General features: G+C 52.3%; 1 protein-coding gene across 4 annotated transcripts in view; it reads left to right on the forward strand.

Moving 5' to 3' along the window:
- Window positions 1-625: 625 nt before the first annotated feature.
- The window catches only part of Tecpr1 (tectonin beta-propeller repeat containing 1), a 29,169-nt gene continuing 15,958 nt past the window's right edge, over window positions 626-13,836 (forward strand). The window contains exons 1-10 of one of the 4 annotated variants that reach the window (XM_047533298.1): window positions 2,719-2,738; window positions 4,708-4,789; window positions 4,943-5,178; window positions 6,041-6,223; window positions 6,456-6,578; window positions 7,305-7,430; window positions 9,204-9,378; window positions 9,494-9,594; window positions 11,022-11,123; window positions 11,983-12,128. In XM_047533298.1, the coding sequence (XP_047389254.1) occupies window positions 4,954-5,178; window positions 6,041-6,223; window positions 6,456-6,578; window positions 7,305-7,430; window positions 9,204-9,378; window positions 9,494-9,594; window positions 11,022-11,123; window positions 11,983-12,128 (1,181 nt within the window). In that variant the 5' untranslated portion in view covers window positions 2,719-2,738; window positions 4,708-4,789; window positions 4,943-4,953. Of the gene's footprint in view, window positions 769-2,715; window positions 2,739-4,707; window positions 4,790-4,942; window positions 5,179-6,002; window positions 6,224-6,455; window positions 6,579-7,304; window positions 7,431-9,203; window positions 9,379-9,493; window positions 9,595-11,021; window positions 11,124-11,982; window positions 12,129-13,836 lie in introns of those variants that run through there. The other 3 variants (XM_047533297.1, XM_047533299.1, XM_047533300.1) reach the window with 3 other exon arrangements.

The following is a 13,836-nucleotide window of genomic DNA, read 5'->3' on the forward strand; positions in this document are numbered from 1 at the left end:
TTACAGTGCGAGTCGGTCATTCTCTGAGTTTGTGTCCTCTTCTTAAAAATGGGAATAACATCCATACCTGCCTCTTTGGGTTATGGAGAGGAAAACACGTGTTAATATTATTAATTATGTTAGCTTTAATTAGATTGTCCCTGGAAACAGTTGGTGCAACACAGTGACCTAATATTGACACCAGGGCACGCTACATGTAGTCGCACGGTCACGTTTCCAGGATTCCTCTCGTGAAGTGTAAAACTTTAAGTCTGTGTGCTCGAGGGTTACATTTCTGCTCGATGGAACCCACGGAGACACCGGTTGCCAGCTTCCTCTTCATTCCGCGGGCGCGGCGCCCACACGCCGGCGCTCCTCTGGTCCCAGCGGCGGGTGCACCCAGACTCCCTCCCGGCCCGCCCCCTCTCCTCGCCTGCGGGCCCCGCGTCCACACAGCCTGCTCCACTTCTGCGCAGGGTCCTGGGAGGCGACGGCCGGCCTGCACCGGGTTTCGCAACCTGGAGCTCCACAAACTGGACCCAGCCCGACCCGGCGCGACCCCGGAAGTGAGCGGGCGCGCGACCCTCCGACCCCTAAGCCGACTGGAGGCGCCGCGCAGCAGCCAATAGCACGCTCCTAGGCCGCTGCGTCATGGAGAGATTGGCCAATGGGCGCGGGCCTGGCCGCCGCTTCCGGCCCGTCCTCTCGCCTGCGGCCGGGGCAGGACCGGCCCGCTAACCCAGCTGCGGAGCATCCACGGTGACCCCGCCCGGCCGAGTGCCGACCCAGGTAAGCGCGGCGCCGCGCACCCTCCGCAGCGGCGCAGGGTCGTGGGCACTCGAGTCCCGGCCTCTCCGGAAAAGTTGGGACCGCGGCGCCCCTGCAGCGGCTGCGTTTGCCTGGACTCTTGAAGGGGAGGGAGGGACTGTACCTATGCTCTTTCCTGCACACCTGGAGGGCGCCGCCCCAAACCCGGTCGGGGAATGCCCAGGTGCCAGCGCAGGGGCAGATTAAGATGACGCCCCCACTCCAGCCTTTGGATTGACGTGATTTGAGTAGCAGATCACTGGAGGCTCGCGGTTTCAGAGAATGGAGCTTCAAGGGGCCTGTCTGGCCTTCTTCCTGGGCAGCGGTGGGAGCAAATCTGCTTGTCTTGGGATTAACTGGGCAGATGGTCAATGCCGCTCCGACATATGCTACTGGTGGCAGTGCAGGGGCCCACCTGTCGCCTAAGTGCCGGAACTGGGATGAAAGCCAGTCTGACTCAGGGCACCTCCTGCCTGGTGATACTGGGTGGACCCTGTTCTTCGGGAACAATGCGAGTTCTGTTGCTTCCTCGCACCTTTTTGGACCCTAATATCACTTTTGAGCAGTCTGCACTTGGCAACCAGCAAACTGCATTAGTAGCTCAGTACGCACCAGGTGGGAGTGACAATTTAACAGACAAAATAAGCAAGAAACTTTTCAGGAAGGGTCCTAAGGCGGATTCGGAAGAGGTAAATGCATGGAGAGCTTCCTTGTTCTGTGTCCCTCCCTCTACCACATCTACCCCCAGTTGCCTTGGGCACTTTTTGGTTTCTGGAAGGGACGTGTGTATAAACTGAGGTAGAAAAGCAGATGGCTTTGAGGGTGCAAACTGACTGAAGGTTCAGCTCAAATTCATTTTGTAGTTCTTGGTGAGTTGAAGCCTCCTTGGTAGATAGGCACTCCATCCCTTCTGCTCTACAAAACAAAGACGCCCCAGAATTTCAGAATGGTAACACTTAATGCTCCAACTCCTCTACAAGAGTCACATGACTCAGGACAGGTTGCTTGGGTATCTCATAGCCAGAAAGTAGCATGTGAGGAGTTAGGGGTGCCTCCTGGCAGAGGCAGAAAGGAGGTGTGCTGACCAGTGATATTTACCCCGTCGTCACCTTTAGCTGGGTAGTGACTGCTGTCTGAGTCTCCATGTTGAAGGGAGTTTGTAAACACAACCCCCACTCCTTCCTTTCTCTGCAGCAGAGTATTCTTCCATTAACTGCCCAGAAGGTTCAATTATGTCTGGAAGGAAATTACTGCTTAGTCATTTATCTAAAGAAAAGTGTATCAAATACAAGTCAAAGTCTCTGTTCTTTGAGCTTAACCTGCGACCCGGTCTAACTTAACTGGTTGCTTACGTGTTGACTTGTGAGGTATCTTTGCAGAAAAAATTATATTAAAAATGACACCATGGAAACTGACATTATTTTTAATTTCCCTCTTACTATTTTCTTTATTTTTAAATTTTTTTATTAGTGCATAATAATTGTACACAATGAAACTGACACTTTTAAATGAAACTTTTTTGCTAACATTTTATGATGAAGATTTTCAAATATATAGCTGAATTGAAAGAATTGTACAGTGAATGCCCCTATACCCACCATCTTATTCATTATACTGTTGACCCTTTACTTGCTCTGTTGCATCTCTTCCCACCAATTGTGACCTTATTATTTATTTATTTTTGGTACCAGGAATTGAACCTATGGGCATTTAACCACTGAGCCACATCCCCAGCCCTGTTTTATTTTTTATTTTGAGACACAGTGTCACTCAGTTGCTGAGGTTGACTTTGAATTTGTGATCCTCCTGCCTTACCCTTCTGAGTCGCTGGGATTACAGGCATGAGCCACCATACTCAGCTGTGACCTTACTTTTTAACTAATTTATGATGCTTTGCTTTCCCAGAGCAGTGGTTCTGTCTGGGCTCAGAGAGTTGGCAGTACATATTGGAGGTAGGTAGAGGTCGTTATCATTAAACGGTTGAGCACCCGCCCTGTAGATCGCTGATAGGAGGAAGCAAAGAGGCCCCAAGGCTTAGGTCCACCAGAAAGGGACCTGATTTTTTTTTTTTTTTTAAATGAGAGATAAGTGGCAGTTTGTGGTAGTAAATGCCATGTAATGAAATGATATCAGTAGCACGATTGAGTTCTTACTGGATACTGAACGGTGTTTATCATAAGCTCTATGCTGTATTTAATTCTCACAAGATAAGTAGGTCACTATTCCTTTCTGACTTTTATGCATTAGTAAATCGAGGTACAGGAAGGTAGATAACTAGAAAGTAAGGGAGTGAGGACCCAAATTCTGGCAGTCTGAGGCCAGACAACTCTTCTGAGTTATTGTGCAGGTACCAGAGGGACCCTTGCAGCCTGACCAGGGAGGAAGGGTGCGCTAGCTAGGGACCACCAGGGGTTCTGACTCAGGCACCTGGACACCAACACAGCTGACTCCAGAGGGTTGATGTTCCGGTGGTTCGTTTGTGTGTCTGACAGACATTGGCGCTCATGAGGTTGAGGAGGTCAGCGGTTCTGTGGGGCTCTCTCCCCAGGCTTGTGGCTGATCGGTGTCTTTCCCATTGTCTGTCTCTACTTCCTGTCATGGGTGTTTCCACAAACTTGGCTTCTGTTCTGCCTCCCATTTCCCGTTCCACATCCCCTCCGTCACTTCCTCCTCAACCCTCACTCTTCTTCAGGTTTGTCAGATCCACTCTGTTCCAAAGAGCCTATTTTGCCCACGGCACATGCTCCTGTTTTCAGTATGTCCTATCTCTGGGCATCAGTACAATCGCAGTGCCTTCTGGAGCGCCCACGTGCCTCTGGCATGCTGCAGTGGTAGGATGGCATGGCCCAGCCTCAAGGCACCTAAATAAACCTGTCTGTCTCCTGGTAGCTCCAGTTTCCAAACCAGATGGGCGGTATGCGTGTCTTCAGGCCTTTCTTTCTCCTGTCCTTAGGGCAGTATTCCCTTGTTGGATCTGGGAGCCGCCCAGTCAGGCAGAACTCTTTGTTGTGACTCCCTGCCACCCTCAGCCTGCAGCCCATCACTCTGTGTTTGGCTGCACTGGATCTGGCTTTGTGACCCTGCTGTAGTAGGACACCTGCTCCTACCAGAAGCTAGGACTCCAGGAATTATCTCAAGGAAAAGTAGCATTGTCTACCCAAGGGGTTGGGGGACAGTCAATGGCAGATCTTGGCCACCCCAAACAGAGCACAGAGAAACAGAAAGGGGAAAGGGTTCTCTGTGCTTCCTGACTGTCATGTCCTGAGCTACTTCTGCCACACCCTTCCACCATGATGTTCTGTCTCCTCTGGGGCCCAGAGCTATGGAGATGGCCGACAGTGAACTGAACTTCTGAAACCATGAGCCAAAATTTCTTTCCTCCTCTAAAAAAGGAAAGAGAGGAAAAGGAGTGGAGAGTGGCAGAGGGAGAAAGACAGGAAGAAAGGGAGGGTGAAGAGAGGACCTTTCTGTCCTAGAATTCAGAGTCACCTGGCCCCTACACATTAGCACCCGACTTACACATTGGCAAATCCAGGTGTGGACAGGTTAGCTTTTGTGCTACTAGAAAGTGATGGATCCAGGACCTGTATTCTGGTGGAATAGTAGGAACATAGTGACCTACTTACCTTATGAAGATTAAGTCAGATAATACAGGCACCGAATGTGTGATTATTGAGGACCATGCACAGCTCTGGCTGGAATAGCCAGGCTGTGTGGACACCCTTCACCAAACCCAGACAGGAATGTCACAGTGAGACCAGCTCAGGGGAGGACCAGATTTTACCAGATCTATACACTTCCATTTGAAAGAATATGGTTTCTGAAACACTGTAACAGAATAATAATATGCATTAGATTTGGGGACTTGGGTACGTGGATGTTACATATTTTTTTCCTGTACTTTTCTCTGTGTTTGAAAAGTCCTCATAATGAAAAGGAAGAAAAGGCAAAGAAAGAAAAAGCAGTCCACACTGGAAGCTGGGCTGTGCTTCTGATCTGTGGGGTGACCACCGATTCCTCCCTCCGTGCCCCGTTCTGCCACCTGTGCATGAGGCTGTCATGGTGGAGGGCTCCCAGGTCCTGCCTAGCCCTGATTTCCCTGACTGGGAACCAGGACACTGATTCTGTTTCTCTCTTGCCACCCATTTTCCTCCAGCCGCTGCCACTATGCCCACCTCAGCGCTGTGGGCGGTGGACCTCTTTGGGAGAGTGTACACTCTCTCCACGGCTGGCCAGTACTGGGAACTGTGCAAGGATGCCCAGCTGGAGTTCAAGCGCGTCAGTGCGGCCACGCAGTGCTGCTGGGGCATTGCCTGCGACAACCAGGTCTATTTGTACATGTGCGCCAACGATGTCCCCATCCGCCGCCGAGAGGAGGCCTATGAGAATCAGGTAGCGGCCCACGTGTGCACCGTTGCTCAGGTGGTTAGATTGCTGGGTTATTGGTTAAAACGAACTGGAGAAGGGACAGAGGTCCCAGCCTGCCCACCAGTCCCCACATCTGTTTTCGCTGTTGTACTTAAGATCCACACATCTTGGGCTGGGCTTGTGGCTCGGTGAAGGAACCCTTGCCTAGCATGTGTGAGGCACTGGGTTCCATCCTTGGCACCACATAAAAATAAATAAATAAGATAAAGATCCATGCATCTGGGGCTTGGAGGGCTGCAGCCCCTGGTGTCTTGTGAGAATAGGCTGGTTGGGTCTGTAGGAAGCGGGCTCCAGCAGTGTTCAGAGCCGCTAGAGCCCAGGCTGACTCATGCCTTCTACTTCCTTACCCCCTTGGAGTACTGCAGCTATGGGTGGGTTCTTCCCCAGTTTGGGGCTGTGCTGATGCACTGACATTATTTTTTTTTTTTTGGTACCGGGGATTGAACCCAGGGGCACTTAAGCACTGAGCTACATCCTAGCCCTTTTTGTATTTTATTTAGAGACAGGGTCTCACTGAGTTGCTTAGGGCCTCACTAAGTTGCTGAGGCTGGCTTTGAACTCACGATCCTCCTGCCTCAGCTTCCTGAGCTCCTGGGATTATAGGCGTGTGCTACTACACCCGGCCCTGATGCCCTGAGTTTTGATAAAGTGGCATGAAGTCCTTGATTCCTGAGTCCCAGTGCGGACCTTTCACTAATCTTCCATGCCAGAGATAAGGGGAGGGGTCTGCTGGCCCGGGACCCATTGGACCTGGAGGGGCCCTGCCCAGCTGGGTCCCTTTCTGGCAGGCTCAGGCCTAAGGCCATCTCTGTATCCCTGGCCTCAGCGCTGGAACCCCATGGGTGGCTTCTGCGAGAAGCTCCTGCCGAGTGACCGCTGGCAGTGGAGTGACGTGAGTGGGCTCCAACACCGGCCGCTGGATGGGGTGGCGCTGCCCTCGCCACACTGGGAGTGGGAGTCGGACTGGTACGTGGATGAGAATTTTGGAGGGGAACCCACCGAGAAAGGGGTAGGTGAACTCAGTACCCACCGTGGCAGCCCCTGGGGGAGGGGGAGCTTGGGCCCAGCCTGTGCCTGCAGCGCTGCTGTCCCCAGTGGTGTCTGACCCCTGCTGGCTGTGGGGTCTGCTTCTGGTCCTGCTGTCACACGAAACCCTGCTCCCTCCCCTTCCTCCCCACTTTCCCTAGCTCTTCAAATTGTTTCCTCCAGAGCCTTAGAAAGTCCCCATCTTGGCATTTCAGGGCTGGACGTATGCCATTGACTTTCCCGCCACCTACACGAGAGACAAGAAGTGGAATTCGTGTGTGCGGCGGCGGAAGTGGATCCGGTACAGGAGATACAAGTCCCGGGACACCTGGGCCAAGGTCCTCCTGCCTGGGCATGGTGTGGGGGTGGGTTCTGGGGACAGTGATCCCTGGTAGGAGGGTCACAGGTAACTTCATCCCACCCACTGCTTGTGGCCAAGGGGCACCATGCCCACCCTGGGACCTGGCCCTGGGTGCACCATATGTCCCTTCATCTGGGAGATGGCCACATAGGGAGCTACCTCAGGCCACAGCCTAGGATGACAGAGCAACTCCCCTCCTCCCAGGCCGCCTCCCCAACCAGGGGAGGCACCTGAAGCTCCAGTGCTATTCCCCTGACCCATAGGAACCTCCAGCTCAGGGACAGGGGGCCTGGCCTCAGCATTCACAGCTGCCAGCCTAGCCTGCTGGCCACCGGGGCTGGGAGAAGCCAGGAGAGCAGGGTGTCTGTGGAAGGTCTGCACCTGCAGGGCCATGTTCTGCCATAGCCCCATTCTAGGAAGAGTCACACAGGCAGGTCACTGGGAAGCCAGAGCCAAGACCCTCAGGCAGATCTGCCTTTGAAGCAGGAGCAGCAGTGCCATTTGGGGTGGCTTAGGGAGGAGGGGACCCCGGCCAGGAGCCTACAGTGCTCTGGCTGCCGCCTTCCTGCAGTCAGGCTGTTGTGGGCCAAGCTGAGGATGGAAGTCGTGTCCTGGGGGGTGCGGGGGAGGAAGGTGCCATGTGGGGCCTGACCAGGTACTCACCAGGTAGTGACAGCCACTGCTTCTCACCTCCTCATTTCAGATCCCCTCAAAGGATGACCCCAAGGAACTCCCTGACCCCTTCAATGACCTCTCTGTCGGTGGGTGGGAGATTACAGAGGAGCCTGTGGGCCGCCTGTCTGTCTGGGCTGTGTCTCTGCAAGGAAAGGTAAGGGCACACCCTCTGGGTGTTCTGGATGGGAGGCAGCCAGGGAGGCCAGCCACAGGCTGGGGTGTGACAGGGGCTTCCTGAGGTGGGAGAAGGAGGGCTGCCCTTGAGACTTCCTGCCTGGAGCTGGGGCTTGCTGAGCAGGCCCTATGTTCCCAGGCTCCCCGCAGGTTTCCTTCCTGTGGGTCTCTGGGTCTCACTCTTCCCAGAAGCCTCTGATCCCCATCCCATACCTGGTCCTGGCCTGTCCTCTAAGACCATCTTGGGCTTAGGTGCCAAAAATGTCTCCTTAAGCAGATTCTGGGCTCCCTGCCAGCTCCCTAGTGGTGCTTCCCACAGTCTCTGGGAGTATTGTGCCTGTGTGGGTGTGTGGGCAAATGGACGGATGCTGGGTGGGTAGATGGATAGTAGGCAGGGGGTGGATGGTGGGTACGTGTGTAAATGGATAGATGGAGGATAGGTAGTTGGGTAATGTGCGGGCAGATGGATGGTAGGTGGATGAATGGGTGGCAGTTGAATGGATGGATGGTAGGTGGGTAGATGAAAAGATTGTGGGTGGTTGGAGGGACAGTGGGTGAATGGATGAATAGTGTTTGAGTAGGTGGATGGATGGATAGCGGCTGGTTGGATAAATAGTTGGTGGGCATGTGGGTGGGTGGATATTGGGTGGGAAGATGTTTAGAGAGAGAATCCTTTTCTCAGGGAGTTTGTAAATTAAGCAAAGGAATAAAACCCACCTCAACAGCAGCAGTATCACAGTCCCAAGCAGAGGGCACCTAGCACTTTTCATCGTGGTTTCATATCATTTTAGATTGTATTTTATGATTGTTCAGTAACTCTTACCACAGAGTGACCACAAGTCCCCTGCTGGCTTTGGAACTGTCAAAGCAGGCATTTTTAACAGGCTCACCTCCAGGGTCATGTTGGGCCCAGGTTTAGGTTAAGCACAGGTGCTTCCTCTGAGCCACCCTGAATAGTGGTGGTGAGGGACCAGGCAGGGTGAAGGAGCAAGGGACCCTGCCCACCTGGATGCAAAGAGAGGGGAGGACAGGGGCCACAGAGCAGTGTTGACGTTCTCAGTAGCAGCCACGAGCCAGCACCACTCCTGTGGTCTGTGAAAGATGGCACCAAAACCCTGTGCTCCAGGAAGAGCTAGAGAGGTAAATGTATCCTGAAACCGACTGGTGGTGGAAGGGGACTTCCAGGCCTGGTTCTGCAGTGTCTACTGAAAGGACGGGTAGGTAGGATTGGGAGAGTAGGATCCAGCCTTCCCTGGACCAAGCAGAGGTGTGCAGCTTCCTCCAGATGAAATGCAAGCAGTTTGGACTATGTTCGGGAGCTGCTCAGAGTAACTATTCAGTTTATGGAGCAAAAGAAGTGGGCATTTTAGACTTTGTTTAAACTGAACTAGGGGGTTTTCCTCCTAAGCACTTGGAGTCTGGCTTCTCCTAGAGACCAGTGTCCTGAGAGCACATCACCACTAGGGGGCGCAGGACACCCAGGCCAGCTGGGAGCCTCTGGGCACCAGTGTCTGAGGCTGAAGTGGTGGGTGCTGGGTAGAGGATTCTCACAGGCAGATGACCAGGTCAGTCCCATGGGGCCACTCAAATCCAGGGTTTACATTTTTTTCACCACCTTGGGGTCATTAACTTCATCAGCTGTGGGGGACATACACCATCAGATATGTGGGTGCAGCAGAGACCCCCCCATGTGCCACCTGTGTGAGCTGGCAGATGTGCTGATGTGAGTGCCATGCTCTGCTCTCTCTCCCAGGTGTGGTACAGAGAGGACGTCAGCCACTCCAACCCGGAAGGCTCCTCATGGTCCCTGGTGGACACCCCCGGAGAGGTGGTCCAGATCAGCTGTGGGCCCCACGACCTCCTGTGGGCCACCCTCTGGGAGGGGCAGGCGCTGGTCCGGGAAGGAATCAACAGGAACAACCCCAAAGGTGGGCAGCTCAGGACTGGCCCTGAACCCCAAAATGGGAAGTGGGGTGGAGGGAGCTTGCTCCCCAGCATTTTGGCTGATGGAGTGCCGCCTGGGGTTTCTTTTGGGCTTGGCAGGAAGTTTCTGGTCCATAGTGGAGCCTCCTGGGTCTGAAAATGGGATCATGCACATCTCCGTGGGAGTCGGCGTGGTCTGGGCTGTCACTAAAGACCGGAAAGTAAGATGGGGATGCTGGGGGCTGGGGGCGCCTTTTCATGTTGAGGGTTTCTGTTCTTGTGAGGGTGGTCCATATCCTTGAGAATAAATCTGGCATCAGCCAAGCACTGTGGACGTTTTTGCTGTTGAAATCACCGCCTGTCCCCAGATGTTCCTCAGTATCTGCCCTTGCCCTCACCCATAGCGCTGTATTGACGTGGGTTGCTGAACAACTGCATTTACCACTTCAGAGCCCAAACATTTCCAGTAACCAGAAGCCAGTCAGCTGAATGCCTTACCTTTCTCCTGTCCAGTGTTTGTTATTTGTATTTTATCAGTGGCAAGCCCAGTAAGATTAGCCAATTTCAGATTGCTTTCATGATTTCTTTCCAACCACACATCAAGGGGATCCCCTAGCACCCAGGAGGATAGGGGCCCTCAAATCTGAGTCTGTATCTCCAGGGCCTCAGGCCATGCCTGGCCTGAAAAAGTACAGCAATGTATCGCCAGTAGGTCCCAAGCACCCCACTTCCTAGGGATCACAACTTCCAAGTCCCTCTTACAGCAGCACATTGTCCCCTGTAAAGTAAATGAGCAAAAATTCGATTTATATGGGAACTTGTTCAGCCTTCAGACAAACGTTTGATGTTCTCACTTTCTTTGGTTAAGAGACACTGTAGACATTCTAGAATTTTTTTTAAACTGGTCTTGCTGTGTTACCCAGGCTCAGCAATCCTCCTGCCTTAGCCTCCAAAGTAGCTGGTATAACAGGTGCATCCCATCGCAGCCAATTCTCCAGAAGTTTTTGTAAGAGGGATCTGAGGGTCTTCTCATGTAACCCTTCCCCTCCCCATACCCCCCCACCTCAGGAATTCTAGAACATGTGAGTGCTGCTAGATCAAGGTCCCCGTGGGTCTGAGACTGATGGGGTCCAGTACAGGCCACCATCCAGAGTGGGTAAGAACAGCCATAGGGGACAGCTGATCCAGGGTAGGGGTTGTAGCATGACCAGCAGGGGAGTTGTGGAGCCACAGGTAGGCCTGGGGAAATTGTTGTGTATATTTTTGCAAGTCAACATGAAAAAAGTTAGCATTAAAGAGACTATTTCATATAACATTAAGAATAATCCCCCAATAGGGTATTTATTCAGTAATGAGTTTATAAAGAAATAGTTTTCCTAAATGACCCTTTGTGCATGTTAAGGCAGAGACTAGATGAGAAGCTGCAGGATCCGTGAAGCAGAGGTCAGGCAGGATGGTGCCAAGAGTAGGGGACACGGCAGGATGTGGGAAGACAGGCATGGACGTGGATCCACATCTCCTTTCTAACCCGTCCATGTGCCCTGCTCATTCATAGCCAAAGGATTCATTTGTTCTTCCCGAGCCTTAGAAAAAAGCCCTCTGCTCCATGGTTCCCCCAGGGAGGCCTGTTTATTTTGGACTTTTTCAGGTGTGGTTCCGAAGAGGTGTCAACTCTCACAACCCCTGTGGCACCAGCTGGATCGAGATGGTTGGAGAGATGACCATGGTGAACGTGGGGCTCAACGACCAGGTGTGCACACGGCTCCAGGGTCCTGACACACCCTCGCTGCCCAGCCCCCCGCTGCTCCTTCTTGCTCCTGGGCTCTACTCATGGGAGTCCAGCTGTGGATGGCACCCAGGGTCCTGGAGTCTCCACTTGTCCCAGCGTCACTTTCCTAAAGACCTCCAGAGCAGTGAACCTGGATCTGCTGGGGTGGGGGTGGGGTTGTCCCCGAGACAGGAAGGTGTCATTTAAAGGTATTTGGGGGAGTCAGAAACGAGGGTTGGAACTGGCCTCCAACTTTGACTCTGGACTTAGCTTCTCATGAGTGTCATCTGCATAATTTGACAGTGTGACCTCCTTATAAACAATTAGGTTTGGGTCCTTTTGAGACTCAGAATGCAGTCCCTTGCTGTGAGGTGATACCCCCAGCCCCACCTCCACCCCTAGAAACATGGAAGTTCCCTTGGGAGTCAGCTCCCACCAGAGGCCACACGGAAGATAGTGTCACAGGCAGACCTTGCACCCCGGCACAGCCCCACTGTCCCTGGATCTGGCCACCCAAAGCTCCCAGTCTGCCTGAGGTCGAGGAGCCAGGCCTGGGGCCCTGCTTCCCCTGAGCTTGCTGCTGAGCTCACCCCCTCCATCCCTGCTGGGCTTCTCTTCTGCATTGGACTGTTGCACCCCCCGCCCCACTGACCTCCCAGCCCTAACACACATGCACGTACCCCGGGCACGTCATGGGGAAGGGAGCGCTTGGCTGCGTTTGCAGATGTGTTCTTCAGCCCTGCCAGCCCTTCCCGCCACCTAGTCTCCCCCTGTGCCCCCAGTGAGGGCTAAGAGACCCAGGTCTACTTCTAGCCTCTTCTGATAAGCACCTCTGTTCCAGGTCTGGGGCATTGGCTGTGAGGACCGAGCTGTATACTTCCGGCAGGGTGTCACCCCCAGCGAGCTCAGTGGGAAGACATGGAAGGCCATCGTCGCAGGCCGCGAGTGTGACCGGTCCCACTCTGGCAGCTCGTCAAGCCTTCTCAGGTGATCCACGGGTGGTAGGGCATGGAGGAGCTGGAGGGAGACAGGCTCTCTGTGACCTCAGTAGGCAGGGTCCCTCTGGTTAGTGGTTGCCGACGGGCATGCACCAGAGTCTCCTGGAGGCTGATCAGACAGATCTCTAGACCCCGGCTGAGTTTCTGGTTGAAATTTTGCATTTCTCCCAATGATAAATGATACTACTGTTGCACTTTTGGCGACCATCTTGGGACCTATGGGTCCAAATTGTGTGGGCAAGTCCCAGCTCTGCCTCCAGTCACGAGAACACAGTCAGGTGACCTAACACCCAAGCTGTGGACACATTGGCTCTACCATGGGAGTGCCCACATTCATGAGCCTTGACCAAGGTGACCTGTGGGTCCTGTCTGTAGCCTGGGCCCTCCCACACTCTAGTCTACTCCCCTCAGCCCCACCCCCCAGAGCTTGGCGATCAACACTGTACTGTACTCCAGCCCAGTGCCTGGGAGATTGACCAGGGCAATTGGCTTAGGTTTTACCCAAGGGTCTGGTCTCGGTTGTTTTCAAACTGGACTGTATGTTGGCATTAGTCCAGAAGCTGCAGAAACTACTGATGCCAAATTTTCATGTCCTTGGATTTGGCAATGGTGTCTTAGATATGACACTGAAAGCATAAGCAACAAAAGGAAATACAGTCAGGCAGGGTAGCACATGCCTGTAATCCCAGGGACTTGGGAGGCAGAGGCAGGAAGATCTCAAGTTAGAGGCTAGCCTCAGCAACTTAATGAGACCCTGTCTCAAAATTTGAAAATATAAGAAGGAGTGGGGGATGCAGCTCAGTGGTAGAGTACCTCTGGGTCCAGTCCCTGGTACTTTAAAAAAAAAAAAAAAAAAAAAAAGGAAATATAGATGGTCCTTTATGGTGATTTCATTTAAGCATTTTTCAACCTTGAGAGGGTGTAAAAGCATTCCCATATGGCTATTCTCACTTTCAGTACATTTTTCAATATATTACATGAGCTCTTCCATACTTTTATTGTGTCCTGTGTTACAGGGTTTTGCCCAATTGTGAGCTAATGTAAGTGTTCTAAGCATATTTTCGGTAAGCAGGCTAAGCTGTGTTCAGTAGTTAGGCATGTTAAATTCATTTCCATCTTACAATATTTTCAGCTTATTATGGGTCTATCAGGACATAACACATCAGAAGTGGAGGAGCATCTGCAGAGAAAAACTGAACATCATCAAAATTAAAAACTTTTGTGAATCAAAGGACACTATCAAGACAATGATAAGTGCCCACAAAATGGGAGAAAATGTTTGAGAATCATATATCTGATAAGGGCCTAGTATCTAGAATATATAAAGAGTATATAAAGAAGTCTTGCAGCCCAACAGCAGAAAAGGTCAGGTTGGGGTGGTAACTCTGGTAGCTCTGGTAGGCTCTGGGTTCAATCCCCTGCACCAAAATAAATAAATAAGTAAATACAGAAAGAAAAGAAAGGAAAACAAAAGAGAAGAAAGATAGTCCACTCCTATAATCCCAGCAACTTGGGAGGCTGAGACAGGAGGTTGCAAGTTCAAGGCCAACCTGGACAAGTTAGCAAGACCCTGTCTCAAATAAAACATTTAAAAAAGAATTGGGGGTATATCTCAGTGGTAGAGCATCCCTGAGTTCAATCCTTAGTACCACAAAGAAGTGGGGGGCAAAGCAAAGGAGGACCTGAATAGATATTTC

This window comes from Sciurus carolinensis, chromosome 18, assembly GCF_902686445.1.
Source record: "Sciurus carolinensis chromosome 18, mSciCar1.2, whole genome shotgun sequence".
In the NCBI taxonomy this organism is placed as follows: domain Eukaryota; kingdom Metazoa; phylum Chordata; class Mammalia; order Rodentia; family Sciuridae; genus Sciurus; species Sciurus carolinensis.